The 14528-nt window shown below is 50.0% G+C and overlaps 1 protein-coding gene and 1 long non-coding RNA gene across 6 annotated transcripts in view; one reads left to right on the top strand and one right to left on the bottom strand.

Moving 5' to 3' along the window:
• The window catches only part of LNX2 (ligand of numb-protein X 2), an 82305-nt gene extending 79516 nt beyond the window's left edge, over positions 1–2789 (top strand). For all 5 annotated transcript variants that reach the window (XM_032611394.1, XM_032611396.1, XM_032611397.1 and 2 more), the window contains one exon: positions 558–2789. In XM_032611394.1, the coding sequence (XP_032467285.1) occupies positions 558–693 (136 nt within the window). In that variant the 3' untranslated portion in view covers positions 694–2789. The remainder of the gene's footprint in view (positions 1–557) is intronic.
• The window catches only part of LOC116743132, a 31036-nt gene extending 18936 nt beyond the window's left edge, over positions 1–12100 (bottom strand). Inside the window, exons 1-4 of the long non-coding RNA XR_004346689.1 lie at positions 11815–12100; positions 11258–11539; positions 10162–11097; positions 3142–3240 (exon numbers count right to left, since the gene is read on the bottom strand). This is a non-coding gene — a long non-coding RNA (uncharacterized LOC116743132). The remainder of the gene's footprint in view (positions 1–3141; positions 3241–10161; positions 11098–11257; positions 11540–11814) is intronic.
• Positions 12101–14528: the final 2428 nt, after the last annotated feature.

The raw sequence follows: 14528 nt of genomic DNA, 5'->3' as shown, positions 1-14528 counted from the left end.
AAAATCAGCAACATCGTCCAAATGTATCATCTGGTATTTTTAAAAGAGGCAGCAGGGCTTCCCTGGTGGCACAGTGGTTGACAGTCCGCCTGCTGATGCAGGGGACGTGGGTTCACGCCCCGGTCCGGGAAGACCCCACGTGCCGCGGAGCGGCTGGGCCCGTGAGCCGTGGCCGCTGAGCCTGCGCGTCCGGAGCCTGTGCTCCGCAACGGGAGAGGCCACAGCAGTGAGAGGCCCGCGTACCACAAAAAAAAAAAAAAAAAAAAAAAAAGAGGCAGCAGATTTATTCTCTTAACTATATGTTGCTTAAGCTTATATGAAAATTACTCTGCTTGCCCTTAAAATCATCTACCGGTTAGAGGAGAGGCTGGCAAGGGGTGTCCTTGATTGGCAAGGAAAAGCCAACATAGGCTTAAAAATCACCCCAGATGTCTCTCAAAGTAAACAGTGTAGCCTACTCGTTGACAGTGGTTAAGTGGTTTTCCTGCGAAGCAAGTCCCGGGATAACAGTTTCAGAATCACAGAAACAGTGACTGTCTCTGTCTGTCGTTGTGCAGGTGTGGAGACATGATCGTGGCCGTAAACGGCCTGTCGACCGTGGGCATGAGCCACTCGGCGTTGGTCCCCATGCTGAAGGGGCAGAGGAACAAAGTCACACTGACAGTGGTCTGCTGGCCTGGCAGCCTGGTGTAGACTCTGAAGTTGGTTTTAAGTCAAACATCTTCCTTTTTTTTAGGGCTTGGAAAGAAAACCCTTTGGTTTTGTCGAGTTTCTGTTTGTAAGGGGCTGCAGACACAGCTGGGTATATACACAGGGTCAAAACCACTAGGCTCGTCCTTTGTTATTGAAATGGTTTCCTTCCGTTTGCCAGCTCAGTGCCCGTCTTCCACTAACCCTTGTGAGACCACATTTTCAGAATTCAGATTCTCAGCTGTCACAATGTGAGCTATAATAAAGAATGAAGTCCGCCCAAACTGTGACCCAGCCAGCTGGGTCAGATGACTTCTGGTGGCTCTGTTTTCACTAACTGAGTCAGAAAATGAGTTCCACGTGCCCAAGACGGGCAGCACGTGCTGCCGCTGGGGCGGCAGTGCTGGGAACGGATGCGTTCGGGGTTTGGATAAGGCTTTCCCAGATTACAGCGGTGCCACATTTCAAAACTTCATGCTGTTTATAAGGTGATTTTTCTGGCTTGTTTTATTTCTACTTTAATCTCAGTACTCATAGATGAAGACATGAAGCCTGAGACCCCTAAAGAGATTTTTTAAAAATAATGTACCATTATTAGAATAGTAGAGAGTAAAAGATAACACTATCCAGTGACAAAGGAATTTGGGAGATAATTATAGTTTAGAGCTGGAGATGGTAAAAGCTGCATTTACTTGGACAGTCCAAAAGCATTAAAGATTCATTTCCAAGAGAATGTTTTGTTATGTAGGAAAATTTTGAAGCAGTTTTTGCTAAAAATTGTTTTCTAGAGTTTGTATTATACTCCTATCAGCAAACTTGGCTGGAAATGTTTCTGTGATTTATGTAATTAGATGATAAAAATGAAACCATATTGCTGTTAAATGCACATTCATATATATCACAGCTAAGTAGAAGACACACCTTTTTTATTTTATTCTCAAGTGTTTTAGAAACCGTTATTTTTCCCCATTATTTCTTTACTTAGTTATTTCAGGAAAAATTCTGAAAGATACTAACATGTGAAACCTGCTAAGCCAGATTTTAAAAACACTTTTCAATCAGTCCTTCTTGGTCACTAGACTATCTCATGTTTTTTTGAAATGTTTTTGAAAACTGACCAGCCCATTTTGTTTATCTTTTAACCATCACAGTTGTCCACTGGAAGCACACATAAAGAAGGGAATAAGAGGAAAGTCTTTACCTTATGAATATTATGCATACTTGAAAAAAGTTTCATTTAGAAATCTAGTTCAGAATCTGAGCTAATCCAAGTGACCTCTAATAAATGGTGTTGATGGTCAGAGAATGTATTTCAGAATACTACAGTATATTATGAAGCATGGCCACTTTATTTCAAAACTTAGCAGTTGCCCTGCTGGGGTTTATTGTTTCCGTAGCGGGTCACAGAGTATTCCAGTGAGTTTTTTAACGATTGTTTTTAAACGTATCTCTTGACTAAGTAAGAAATGGCAACAATAATCATTACTGACTTGTTCAGCCCTCAGCAACACTGTGTGATCGGCGGTTAACCAGGATGCCGTGGGAAGCCCTACGCCGTATCTTACTGTTATGTGATGGTGGGCTTTTGGAGCAATTTGATATCGAAATGCTTTGTTATTCTAATTGATGTAGAACAAGTTTTTTTTTCCTGCTCCCCAAACAGAATTTTGTAGCCTACTTTGCTATTTTTTAAAACATTTTATAAGAATGCATTATTCTTGGGGAGTGGTCACCCATCAACAGATATCCTGCCACTTTGTTATAAATAAAATGCTTACAGCGAAGCTGGTGATAAAATGAGTATTTTGAAAGACGACTTTTTTTTAATATTATTTTTATCATAGAAATCTTGAAATCAGCTTAAGCTAATTTGGTTTTATTATAAAAGACTATAGCTGTTGGTCAGAATGATATCTGGTGATGGAAACTTGTTCATAATTTATTGATACTGTCAAAATATTTGAATTCTCTCATTTTAAGCTTAGATATTTTGATTTGTTCTGTGCCTTCAGTTTAAATTACTTCAGGATTCTTCAGATGTGTTTAAATAATGGTGTGACAATCATTCAGGATGGAAATAAAAGTCATCCCTTCCGTAAGAGCGACACTGTCTCCTTTCCTGCACAGCAGATGCTGGCTCGTGTGTGGTCCTTGTTTTTGTTCGTGGCATCTTGTCATCGCTACGGTATCCCAAGCTTGGAGACTTGGGATCACGAATCCATCTCCTAATTCTCACTGCTGTAGGCAGAACACAGGCGATCCCTACTGACACTCGGGATCTCAGCCTGCGCAGGACCTCTAGACAGTGGCCACTGAGGACCAGAAATGTGACTAGTGCCACGTGTTGACATGCTAATACCTTGGACATGTTGGGCTGTATAAAGTTATTAATCTGACCAGTTTTTTACTTTAATGTGGTTACTAGAAAACTAAATCACCTCCACGGCTCACCTTGCATTTCTATGGGACGACAGCACTGGTTTCCTCAACTGCACCTACCAGGCAGTCCTGACACTGCGATTTCTGTTCTTGTAGAGCTTTGCTCACTCCCTGCATTAAAAAAAAAAAAAAAAAGTTTTAGTTGAAAGTTAGCTCCCAATTTCCTAGTAAGTTAAGCTCAAACCAAGGCCTCTGGTCCAACCCCAATCAGGATTTCCACAGCTCTGGAGGCCCGTGCACCTCCACACACACTGGTAGTGTTCCCTCCCGTGCCCCTGTGGTGCTTTTCCCTTCTCTGCACGTTCACATGGCCCCGTGTCTGGAGGCAGAGCCTGAACGCCGCCCCCTCTTGCCTCCACTCCCCACTTTCAAGAGAACAGTCCTCCTTAGATGAATCTCAGCAGGCCTTTATACTGGACTTTATTTTGGCTCCGATCACCTACTTCTGTCATAGTTTTAAGTACCGTCTCTGATTGCCACTTTGCCATTCTGAATACCACTGATGCCCTGGGTCTGTAGCTCCCAGTCTGTAGACTTGCTTTAGGGCCCCTAAATCTCAGTCCTGCAAAACTGAATTTCCCCAAGCCTCTGCCTACTTCCACTCTTTCGATCCAGACTCTCATGACAGCAGAGTAACCTTCCTAAACCCCAACCCTGTGTGCAGGTCTTCGGCAGTTCCACGTCGTCTGCACAGCAGCTCAGCACGGCGTGGAAGGCCCCTCACGACCTGGTCCCACCTCCCCTGCCTCTCTTCTAAACCACCACCCACCCCCCCGCCCTCCTGGGTCTCCATGGCTGGCGTGGCTCAAGTGACGTCACCTTGAGAAATCATTATCCACCTCTCAGGGCAAATACCCTTCTCCTCCTAAAAGATTTTATTACATTGCATTTTTATGGTCACGATGTGTGCTACGACAACTTGTCAGGTAGATGCTTGAATACCACTGTTTCAAACAGTTTTTAAAACCAGACATTAAATATCAGATTCTGCACCTCCTGAAGAACCCGGGGTATTCCGGAGACAAGCTAGGCCTCCTGTGCCTTTCTGTTCCAGGGCCACATCCAGGACACGTGACCACCAGTGGTCACATCTCCTTAGGTCTTCCTTGGCTGTGAGGCCACTTTCTCAGACTTCCCTTGTTTACAAGGATCTTGACAGTGTTGAAGAGGATGGACGGGGACATTGAAGGACGCGCTCTATCGGCGTTCTCCTGCTGTTCCTCACCATTAGACTGGGATTATGGGCTTGGGGGAGGGAGAGCGCCATTCTCCTTTTGTCGTCTCGAGGGCACAGACTGTCCACAGGATTTATGACCACTGATGCTGCCCCTGACCACCCGGCCCAAGTGTGTCCAGCTTCTCCACAGTGAAGTACTCTTCCGTCTAACCCTCCCTCTCCACCCAAAAGCTCTGTCCCCTCTGCACTGTCGACTCAGGCCACCCATGCCGTCTAACGTGACCACCAGGACTGCGGTTCCTCCAGTTAGTCATTACTATGATTGTTCTGAACAGTCAAGATTTGTTTAGATTTCGTTTCTGAACTATGTGAAATGCAAAAAAGCTGGCACCAGCACAGTCTGTAGTAGCTCTTACTACAGTAATATCCCACAGTGACCGCGTGGGGAAGGGTTACCGACACCCTCACGTTCACCGCAGCACTGTTCACAATAGCCAAGACCTGCAAGTAACCTGCATGTCCATCAGTGGGTAAAGACGTGGTATATGTAAACAATGGAATACTGTTTAACCATAAGAAATCAATCCTGCCGTGTGGGACAACATGGATGGGCCTGGAGGGCATCACGCTAAATTAGGTAAGTCAGAAAGAAGGACAGGGCTTCCCTGGTGGCGCAGCGGTTGAGAGTCCGCCTGCCGATGCAGGGGACACGGGTTCGTGCCCCGGTCCGGGAAGATCCCACATGCCGCAGAGTGGCTGGGCCCGTGATCCATGGCCGCTGGGCCTGCGCGTCCGGAGCCTATGCTCCGCAACGTGACAGGCCCCCGTACCCCAAAAAAAAAAAAAAAAAAAAAAAAAAAAAAGAGAGAAGGACAGATACCAAACCATTTCATATGTGGAATCTTAAAACAGATTGCTGGGGCTTCCCTGGTGGCGCAGTGGTTGAGAGTCCGTCTGCCGGCGCAGGGGACACGGGTTCGTGCCCCGGTCCGGGAAGATCCCACATGCCGCAGAGTGGCTGGGCCCGTGATCCATGGCCGCTGGGCCTGCGCGTCCGGAGCCTATGCTCCGCAACGTGACAGGCCCGCGTACCGCAAAAAAAAAAAAAAAAAAAAAAAAAAAAAAAAGAGAAGGACAGATACCAAACCATTTCATATGTGGAATCTTAAAACAGATTGCTGGGGCTTCCCTGGTGGCGCAGTGGTTGAGAGTCCGTCTGCCGGCGCAGGGGACACGGGTTCGTGCCCCGGTCCGGGAAGATCCCACATGCCGCAGAGCGGCTGGGCCCGTGAGCCATGGCCGCTGAGCCTGCGCGTCCGGAGCCTGTGCTCCGCAACGGGAGAGGCCACAACAGTGAGAGGCCCGCGTACAGCAAAAAAAAAAAAAAAAAACAGATTGCTGGTTTGCCAGAGGTGTGGGGGGCAGGGGGTGGAATAGGTGAAGGGGATCAAAAGGTACAAACTTCCAGTTATAAAATAAGTCATGAGGATGTAAAGTACAGCATGGGGACTACAGTTGATACTGCATTGCCTATTTGAAAGTTGCTGAGGAGTAGATCTTAAAAGTTCTCATCACAAGAAAAAAAACGTTCTAACTGTATGGCGACGACGTTAGCAAGACTTACTGTGGTCATTCTGCAATGTATCCAAGTGCCCAATCTTGCACACCTGGAGCTAATGCTGTAAGTCAATTATGCCTTTAAAAAAACGTGTGGGAAACAGGCCAGAGTGGGATTAAAGGCAACTTATTGACCTAAAGGAGCTGGGAGCTGTGCTGCAGCCCAGATGTTGGGGGAGGTTTCATAAAAGCGTGGGATGCAGCACCGTCCTCACCATCCTGCCGCCAGTTTCCAAGCTGTCTGGAGTCACTAAAGCAGTTTTTCATTTTCCAGAGGGGAAAAAAGGGAGTTGCAGAGATCACTGTCAGCAGCTTATCCAGAGCAAACACAGCTTGTGCTAAACCCAGAGACAGCTCCCATAGGAAGAGTTGGGAGGCGGACCTGGGGGGTTCGTTTTCTCAGGACACTGCGCCACGTGAGCTGGGTTTCAGACAGCACAGCCCTCCCTCCCTCACAGCTGTCGCACTTTTCTCCCTACAAGACCACGGCTACAACTTCCTGATTTCCATTCTTTCGCGTATTAAAGTGGGCTGCTGCATTATTGCTCAGATACTTGAGACTTTGGTCAGATAAATGGATGGTTAAAGTTAAATGTGAAGTTAACCAACCTGGATAGCTTCTAAGGTTACCTCACCGGTTCATCATGCCTGAAGGTCTCGTCGGACCGTAGAGTAAAAACCCCATTCGTTGACAGTTTTTTTTTTTTTTTTTTTTGGCTGCACCACGGGGCATGTGGGATCTTGGTTCCCCAGCCAGGGAGCGAACCCCCGCTCCCTGCCGTGGAAGCACAGAGTCCTAACCACTGGACTGCCAGGGAAGTCCCTCCCCATTCGTTCGGATTTAACTGACTTGCAGTATTAAAGCTAAGAGCTGAAGTAAGATATTCTTAAAGTGCCAAGTGAAGGCAAGGTATTAAATAAACGGAGAGTGGGGTGTTTAGGCTGCATGCTGACGCATACTCTTTAAGTTGCCTTTAAATACCCAAGCACGTTCAAGCGATTGACGTGTTTCTTTACCATGTGGTCGTTTAAACAAAAACTTATCCAGCACCTACTGTGAGCACAAGACACAGATGGGCTCTGAATCACTGCTTTATAACACCTGACTTCGTCTGTCATAACCCAGACTCCCCTGCGTTTGTCCACACTTGGTGATAAATGAACCAGTGTAGATTCCAGCGGCCTGGTGACCTGCTGCCCAGTTAGGGGCTGGGAATTCAGAAAGTGAGCCCTTTCTCTTCAGTCTCTCTGCCTGCTGAAGGGGAGGTCTCAGCTCCTCGGGGTCCTTATTAGAAAGCTCTTTTGCCATTTTAGTGTAAATCTAAGCCAACTGGTTTCTATGGCAACACGGAAGCTCTCTAGAAGTGATGTACCGACGCCCTGCGCCCACTGTCTGTAAAGTGCCAAGTAAGAGACGCGGAATCTTTACCAGCAAAGGAGCAGGCGACCAGCCCGTGGGGACCCTGCGGCCACCTGCCCGCGGCGCAGAGCAGGCGTCTCAGTCGGGAGGGCGGCTGCGGCCCCCGCACCGCCTGCGAACAGTGACTCCCACCGGCGCTGTTCACTTGCTCACCTGCAAGTCATGCTTTGCGGATGGGCTCCTTCTGAACTTTTACCAGGTCTCACCTGCTTCCTCGAGAAGTTGCTGTTTAAGGGTGAATCCAACTACCACCCTTCCTTGGACCACCCGCAGAACTACCACTAGTTCTAAAGAGATCTGGAAAGATCTACCGCTTAGACTCTGATGGAAGAGAGGTGACAATTATCCAACATGGACGTTCTGGGGGTGTTAAAAACAAAGTTTTCCTTTACTTTGCCTAGATTCTATGAAAAAGTCCTCCGTCGCCCACGACTCAGAACCAATCAATGCAAGAGTGTCTGAGGTCATGGGACGTGTCGAGTCGCACACCCCTGCCTCTCCCGGGGTGGTCTGTGCCGATGCACGCCCTCCCCGGGCCTGGGCTGGCCTCCTGCTCCTGGGGCCCCCGCCTGCCGACAGTGGTGGGTGCTCAGGGCACCAAAGCTTGTCCTGCGGATAACTAGTAAACGCCTGAGGAAAAGGAGTTCTTGTCTCACCTTGGCACGGAAGGAACCAGGTCCATCTGCCCGCCGCGTCAGGAGCCACAACACGTGGGACGCCAACGTCTGCGGCAAACACACGGTTTACCCGCAAGCCAGCCAAGCGCAGAAACCGCAGCCCAAGCCGCAGAACCGCTCACGGGAAGGCGAGGGGCGGGGGCACTTAAGGGATGAGGGACGAAGACGCAGGCGCGTGGGGCGTGGGGGGCGGGGAAAGGGGATTGGGAGAAGGTGCGTCGTCGCGGTTCTGCGCAGGCGTAACTAGACTGCGGGCCTCGGCGCTCCAAGCCGGAGGCCCGGGGCACGAGCTCAGGGCGGGGCTTTGGGGCCTCTCACTTCCTACAGCCTCGGAGCCTGTAACCCTCACGCACGCCCCCTTGGAGGGTCGGCGGTCCTATCCAGTCTTAACAGGCTCCGCGTGAATTAGACACAGCTGACTCCAAGATCCTAGAAAACATCTTGTTTAGGCTCCGTGCCGCATGGAAGACACGCCGGTCCTTCGTAACAATTCAAACGACCTTGACTGGTGAAGGCAGGTTACAGGTGAAATGCATCTAACTAACGGTTACCCGCGGTTTCTCTCTCATCCATAGCCGTTCCAACGGCTATGATGTCCTTGTGTCAACCACGTCCCCACACCCTATATACTAAAGTCCCCTCACTGACCCCAAATCATAGAACCTTAGAATTGGAAGGTCCTTATCCATGTTCCTGGTATGGGAACCACTTCTATAAAAGGGTCATCCAACTCCTGCTTGAATGCTCCCATGACAGGGACCTCACTACTTCATTTCTAAGTGTAAGTGATTGCGTTTTCAGTAGAGTTTGTCCCTGTCCCTCTTCACAGCTACGGTGTGGAAATTGGGGCAGGCGGACGGGGAGTCTCTTCATTTGTTACTTTTAATATCTAAATGACTTAGGCAGGTACAACAGGACAACAGGCAAAACACTTACTGATCCGTCTTCACCCAGCAAATATTGAGCATCTACTGCGTGCCAGGCATTTACTCAGAATCCATCAGTTACCAAGACGAAGCTACCTCCTGAGCTTACATTCTACAGAGGGGAATAATAAACAAATGAGATGGCGATAAATGCTATGAAGAAAATAAAGCCAGCTACATGGCGAACATGTGATGCAGTGAACGGGGTGGGAGAGACGGTCAGGGAAGGCCTCTCTAAGGACGCACAACAGGCAGGACACGGGGTCGCTGTTGCAGGTCAGATTGTGTGTGGGTGTCGACTGTTTGCCAACTACCAGAAGCTTCCATCCCATTCACTGGTGACCTCACTCTAGGACGACAGTGCCAATATGGTGGGCTCCAGGCTCATGGCACACTCGCTGGACCCCTACTCCTTTTCTCGGGCTCTGTAACAGGAGCGCCGAGAGAGGCTGGTACCCACACGACACTAATCTAGAGGGAGGCCAGCTGCTCCGCAAAGGGGATGGAACCAGAGAGACCTGGATCTGCTGCGGCCACTGACCTAGAAGTGGCCTAGAAGACCCTAGAAGCCTAGAAGACCAGGGGCAGTCCATTTAACCTCGGACCTCAGCCTCTCACCTGTAAAAGGAGAAGAATACTGCTTACCTCGCTAGAGGGCTGCCAGCTCTAGAGATGGTGCGTATAAGGTGGCTGACACGTTGTGCAAAGAGGTGACGGCTGCAGTTACGTGCAGACACCAAGAGATGCCGGCTCCCCAACTCACCCCCGGCAATTATCAAGAAATCGCGCTTCAAGTGAGTTGTCTACTTTAGAGGTTCCTCTGAACTCAAGCTTTTGTTGAAGCTCAGCATTGTTTGTGCACGTTTCCTAAACACAATGCACCGATCGGCATGTTCTCTCACACACCTTCGTCTCAGACCTGCGTCCCCTTCCCCAGACGTGGCGCTGAGCTTTCCCACGGCCAGGCTCGCCGATCCCTCCAGGAGCGCCCAGACCAGTCTCTCGAACCTGCTGACCCTTCCAGCCCAGCCCCAGGGCCGGCTGCAGCCAGCCTCCGAGCACTGCGCGCCCTAGTTCCGACTCCCTCACGGCAGCGCCGTCTGCCCCTCGGCTGGGCTTGCGCGCCCCTCAGGCGCCCTCTGACCGCAGGCTCCTCCTCGGGCTGAGCCCCCTGCGGCTGTGAGCTCCTTCAGGTCTGGGGATCAGCCGCCATACCTGACAGTGCCTGGCTCAGCGGTCTCCATTCAACAGTGTCGGAAGCTGAGGATGAGATTGTGAAATGGTCTCTGGATGACGTCCTCGGTGATTCTTAAGAAAACAGGCCCCATGGTGGGGTGGGGCTGGGCAGAGCGGTGCCGAAGGTGAGGGAGTGGATGGAGGCCGCGGAGAGAGCTGCTCTTGATGTTTGGCAGACATGCAAGCATTCGTGGATGAAAGAACAACGTCTGGGATCCTCCAGCAAACAAAGAGGGAGAAATGGGAACAACAGAAGGGAGTAAGGGGATGTTTGAAATTTTCCATAATAAAAATAGCACAATAGCAGAAACCAACCAACAGAAAAGTTTGGCGGTGAGAAAATAAAAGCTGTCGTTGGCCAGACCCCTGTGGTTTGAAATCAGTACAATGAACCCGTACGAGGAACACGAGGGTGTGATTAATTTATTTTTGCTTACCTATTTGGGCATCATTTCTGGGCAAATTCGCTAGTTTCTGTCCTTCCACATGTTCAAGGGCAACTGACCCATGACTAACGTCATAACTCCGCACATCTGTCCACAACATTCCATACAATCAATAGCTTTACCCTCACACTTTGTGCGTTCACTACAAATTTTCCTTTCAATTCTCATAATAACCTTAGGAGGCCTGTTCAGTATAGATTATTCCCATTTGATAAGTGAAGAAAACTGAGGTTAAGTGGCTTACTTACTTGCACAAAAGTGGCAAATGGAAAACTATGCACCAGAGTCCAGAAGCCCCACGGTCCCTGCCCACCACCTGCTACAGACTCTACCTCAGTGCACTGTATTAGCATCTTGAAACCAGGAGGAAAAATTGCTCTCCACCTCTTTACATCCACCTTCCCCACGAGGAGTGCTTCGGCGTGGTCACCATTCATTCAACACACGTGAGGATGAGGACAGCCAGGCACTGTGGGACATTCGCAGGGTAAGGAGCCAAGTCAGAAGAAATGTTAAAACATTATCGTATTCTGCTGGACCTCAGAGAGGCCAGGAGTTAAAAGCTCTACCGAGTAGGAACGCTGCAAGGTTGCAAACTATGCTAAATCTATGTTCTGATTTACGCTTACCCTTGACTTTGAAAAAGATTGGCGTTCTTGGTTCATAGTGTCAAACCAGCTGAGTTCAGCCCACCCCCTGTATCTGAGCTCTTTGCTTTCAAACTCTTCCGTTTTAATTTCTGAACAGGAGAACGCCCTTGGAGGCCTCTTCCGCTCTTCCTCCTGGGGCTGATGTTACATGTCTTGGCAAAAAGCCTCAAGTGTACTTCAGAACTCCGAGATGCACGCGTTAAGAACTTGACACTGAAATTCAGTAAGATCTGGAGAACTGCAGAAACGCAGCATCGCAACCTGCAAAACATTTTCCACTAAGCACCCCACCCGCTGGGGCTGAGCGTCTCCTCCCACCTCCCGGGCTGCACGGTGGCAAACTGCCCCCTCCTACCCATCCAGCCATGGTGACAGCCAAGGCCAGGCCGGACTTAGTCAATCGCCCCCCAGCTCGAACACCGCTGCTGGTTCCTCAGGCCACTGAATAAAGTCCAGCTTCCCCAGCCTGACTTAGGTTACCGGGGACCCACCCCCTGGGGGCCCCGAGCCGCTGTGGGGCTTGACGCCCGGCCCACCCCAGCTCCGCCTGGGACTCGTCCCTGCCCCTCCTGCGTTTGTCCCAGCTGCTCCCGCTGCCTCTCTCCACCCTGGGCCGCAGCCGGTTCAGGGCTCAGTGACCCCTCCCGACCGCGCTGGGCGGAGCGGACGATTCGCGGCCCTGGGCGCCCACGGCACGTGCGTCACCCCATCCGGAGGGAGGGCTGAGTGGACGCGGGGGCCCCGCCTCGTTATCTCTGCGGCCCCCTTGCTGCGCAGCTCGCCTGGAGGGTGTATTTGTAAATCGCACTTCAGTTTGTTTTTTTTTTTGCGGTACACGGGCCTCTCACTGTTGTGGCTTCTCCCGTTGCGGCGCATAGGCTCCGGACGCGCAGGCTCAGCGGCCATGGCTCATGGGCCCAGCCGCCACGCGGCATGTGGGATCTTCCCGGACCGGGACACGAACCCGCGTCCCCTGCATCGGCAGGCGGACTCTCAACCACTGCGCCACCAGGGAAGCCCTGCACTTCAGTTTTGAACGAAAGCCGACGTCTCTTCCGCACGCGGCTTCTCCCCACCTCCAGGCCCCCATGGGAGTCGTGGTGGCGAGGGGGCTGCTGCGGGCACTTCCCTGCCTTCTTAGTGTCCTTCCTCCTTCGGGGAAGGGGAGGGGGAGCTCTGTCCTCCTGGAGTCGCGACCAACGGATGACAGCCCTGCCCAGACACCTGCGACCCAGGAGTAGTCTGGACGCAGGAAGCCACGGAGGGACCGGCACCGGCAGAGACGCTCTGGCGCCCTCTGGTGGCCGCGCGGAGCACCCTCCCGTCCTCGCGCGCGTCGGGCCCGAGCCCCGCCCCGCGGAAGGGGTGCGAGGGAGGCTGCAGCCCTGGGCGCAGGCTCTCTGGGGCTACAGAAATCTTACATTTCGGACGAGAGCGTCATATCCCCCTCCCATGCGGTATGAAGCGCTCACGTCTTTGGAGTAAAATAGAAAAGCAAGGTGGGCAAACACTGCCGACCTTCCCCGTGGGCGTTTCTCCATCCCGAGTAACTAAGACGGCAATTTGCCTTGTTCCCCGCATGCGAGTTCCCTGCATCTATGGTTTGGGCTCTTTGAATGTCAGTGTCATTGAGGTTTTCATAATTATGTACCTTCAAAAGATGTTCAATGTAATTCTGATCATACTCCTCTAAAAATGCCTCAGATTAAAAGCTTTTGCTGCCTCTTTAGACCGTGGGCCTGCAATTATAGAAAATGAACTGCATTTTAGCTTTCCATTGAAATTAATAACAGCGGTTCCCCAGTTGACTCTGTGAATAGTTAATGGAACAAACAGGGTACTTCAGTACAATGTGGGCTGGGAAGCCATTTGAGCGAGATTCTGGGTTTCAAATGGGAAAATAATTCATGCAATGCAAACCTTTCTCATATATGCTCTGTGCAGTCGGTGTTTCTCCAAAATAAAAACTCAACTATTTAACAAGTGATTAACCATGCCTCAGTCTCCGTGTTACTCTGACGGACGACTCAGGTAAATCACGTTGCACGTGGTCATTTGACAGTGAGGAAACTCAAGGTCAGTGGGGTTGAATTCTCTACAGGCCCTAAGCTGGAAAGGAACAGACATAAAAGTGGAATTCAGTCTACTGACCCAGAGCAAAGGGAACCCTGCAAGTAAGTATTATCTTTCCCATTTGACAAATGTAGAATTAAGTCAAGTAACTTGAACTTGTACCTCCGTGGCCTGCCAGCCAAGTGGCCCAACCCCTTAAGAGACACCGTACAGGTTCGTGATGAGGGTGTCTCCACCCTTTCCCCCATCAGCTGTCACTCCCACCCCTGTTCCCAAGCCCCTGGGTCTGTCTCCCAGCTGGGAAAGGGGGCTTTAGGAACACTGTGGTTGAGGATTTCACTTTTTTTTTTTTTTTTTTTTTTTTTTTTTGAGGATTTCACTTTTGACTTCTCCACCAAATCCAAATTGCTCACTTTTCGGGGGGATTTTATCTTTATAGGGTCTGGGCATAAGGGAGAAATTTCAAAATTAGGTTAGACAAGGCACTGGTGGTTAAAAGAAAGCTAAGAGGGATAAAGCGTAAAAGGATGTAAGTAATGTTGAGACAGAGGCGTAAGAGGAGAAAACTCTCCCCTTCTCAAGAAGCTCGGTCATATGAGTCACCATCCTTGTGTCTTTTCACATGCATTCACCCCAAATTTCACTCACCCATGTGACACTAGGAAGAGGATGAGTGACACAGAAACAGTACACCTAGAACACAGTAGAAGATTCTGGAGAAATTAGTGAGAGGGGGTTATGAATTTCCCCAAGGTCTGACTGTAGTGGGCATTTGGTACAGCGCCGATGCTTTAATAAGAATAGCCCTCCTTACAGATGGCCAACAGGTACATGAAAATATGCCCAAGATCCCTAATCATTAGGAAAATCCAAATCCAAATCACAAAGGGACAGTCCCTCCCACCTATCAGAATGGCTAATACAAAAAAGACAAGAAATCAGTGTCGGTGAAGAAGTGGAGAAAAGGAACCCTTGTGAACTGCTGGTGGGACTGTAAATTGGTGCAACCAATTAAGTGTCCATTAATGGATGAATGCACAAAGAAATTGTGGCAACCACAGAGACACACAGCCCACGCATTGAGAAAAACCTGCAATTTGGGCAAAGCAGGCTGGTAAGTGGAAGCTGATGCAAGTCAAGGACATGTCCTCATATCCCACGCCACCTCTCCGGGAAG

Source organism: Phocoena sinus, chromosome 18, assembly GCF_008692025.1.
Source record: "Phocoena sinus isolate mPhoSin1 chromosome 18, mPhoSin1.pri, whole genome shotgun sequence".
Classification (NCBI taxonomy): Eukaryota; Metazoa; Chordata; class Mammalia; order Artiodactyla; family Phocoenidae; genus Phocoena; species Phocoena sinus.
This window is presented reverse-complemented; position numbering and strand designations above follow the sequence as displayed.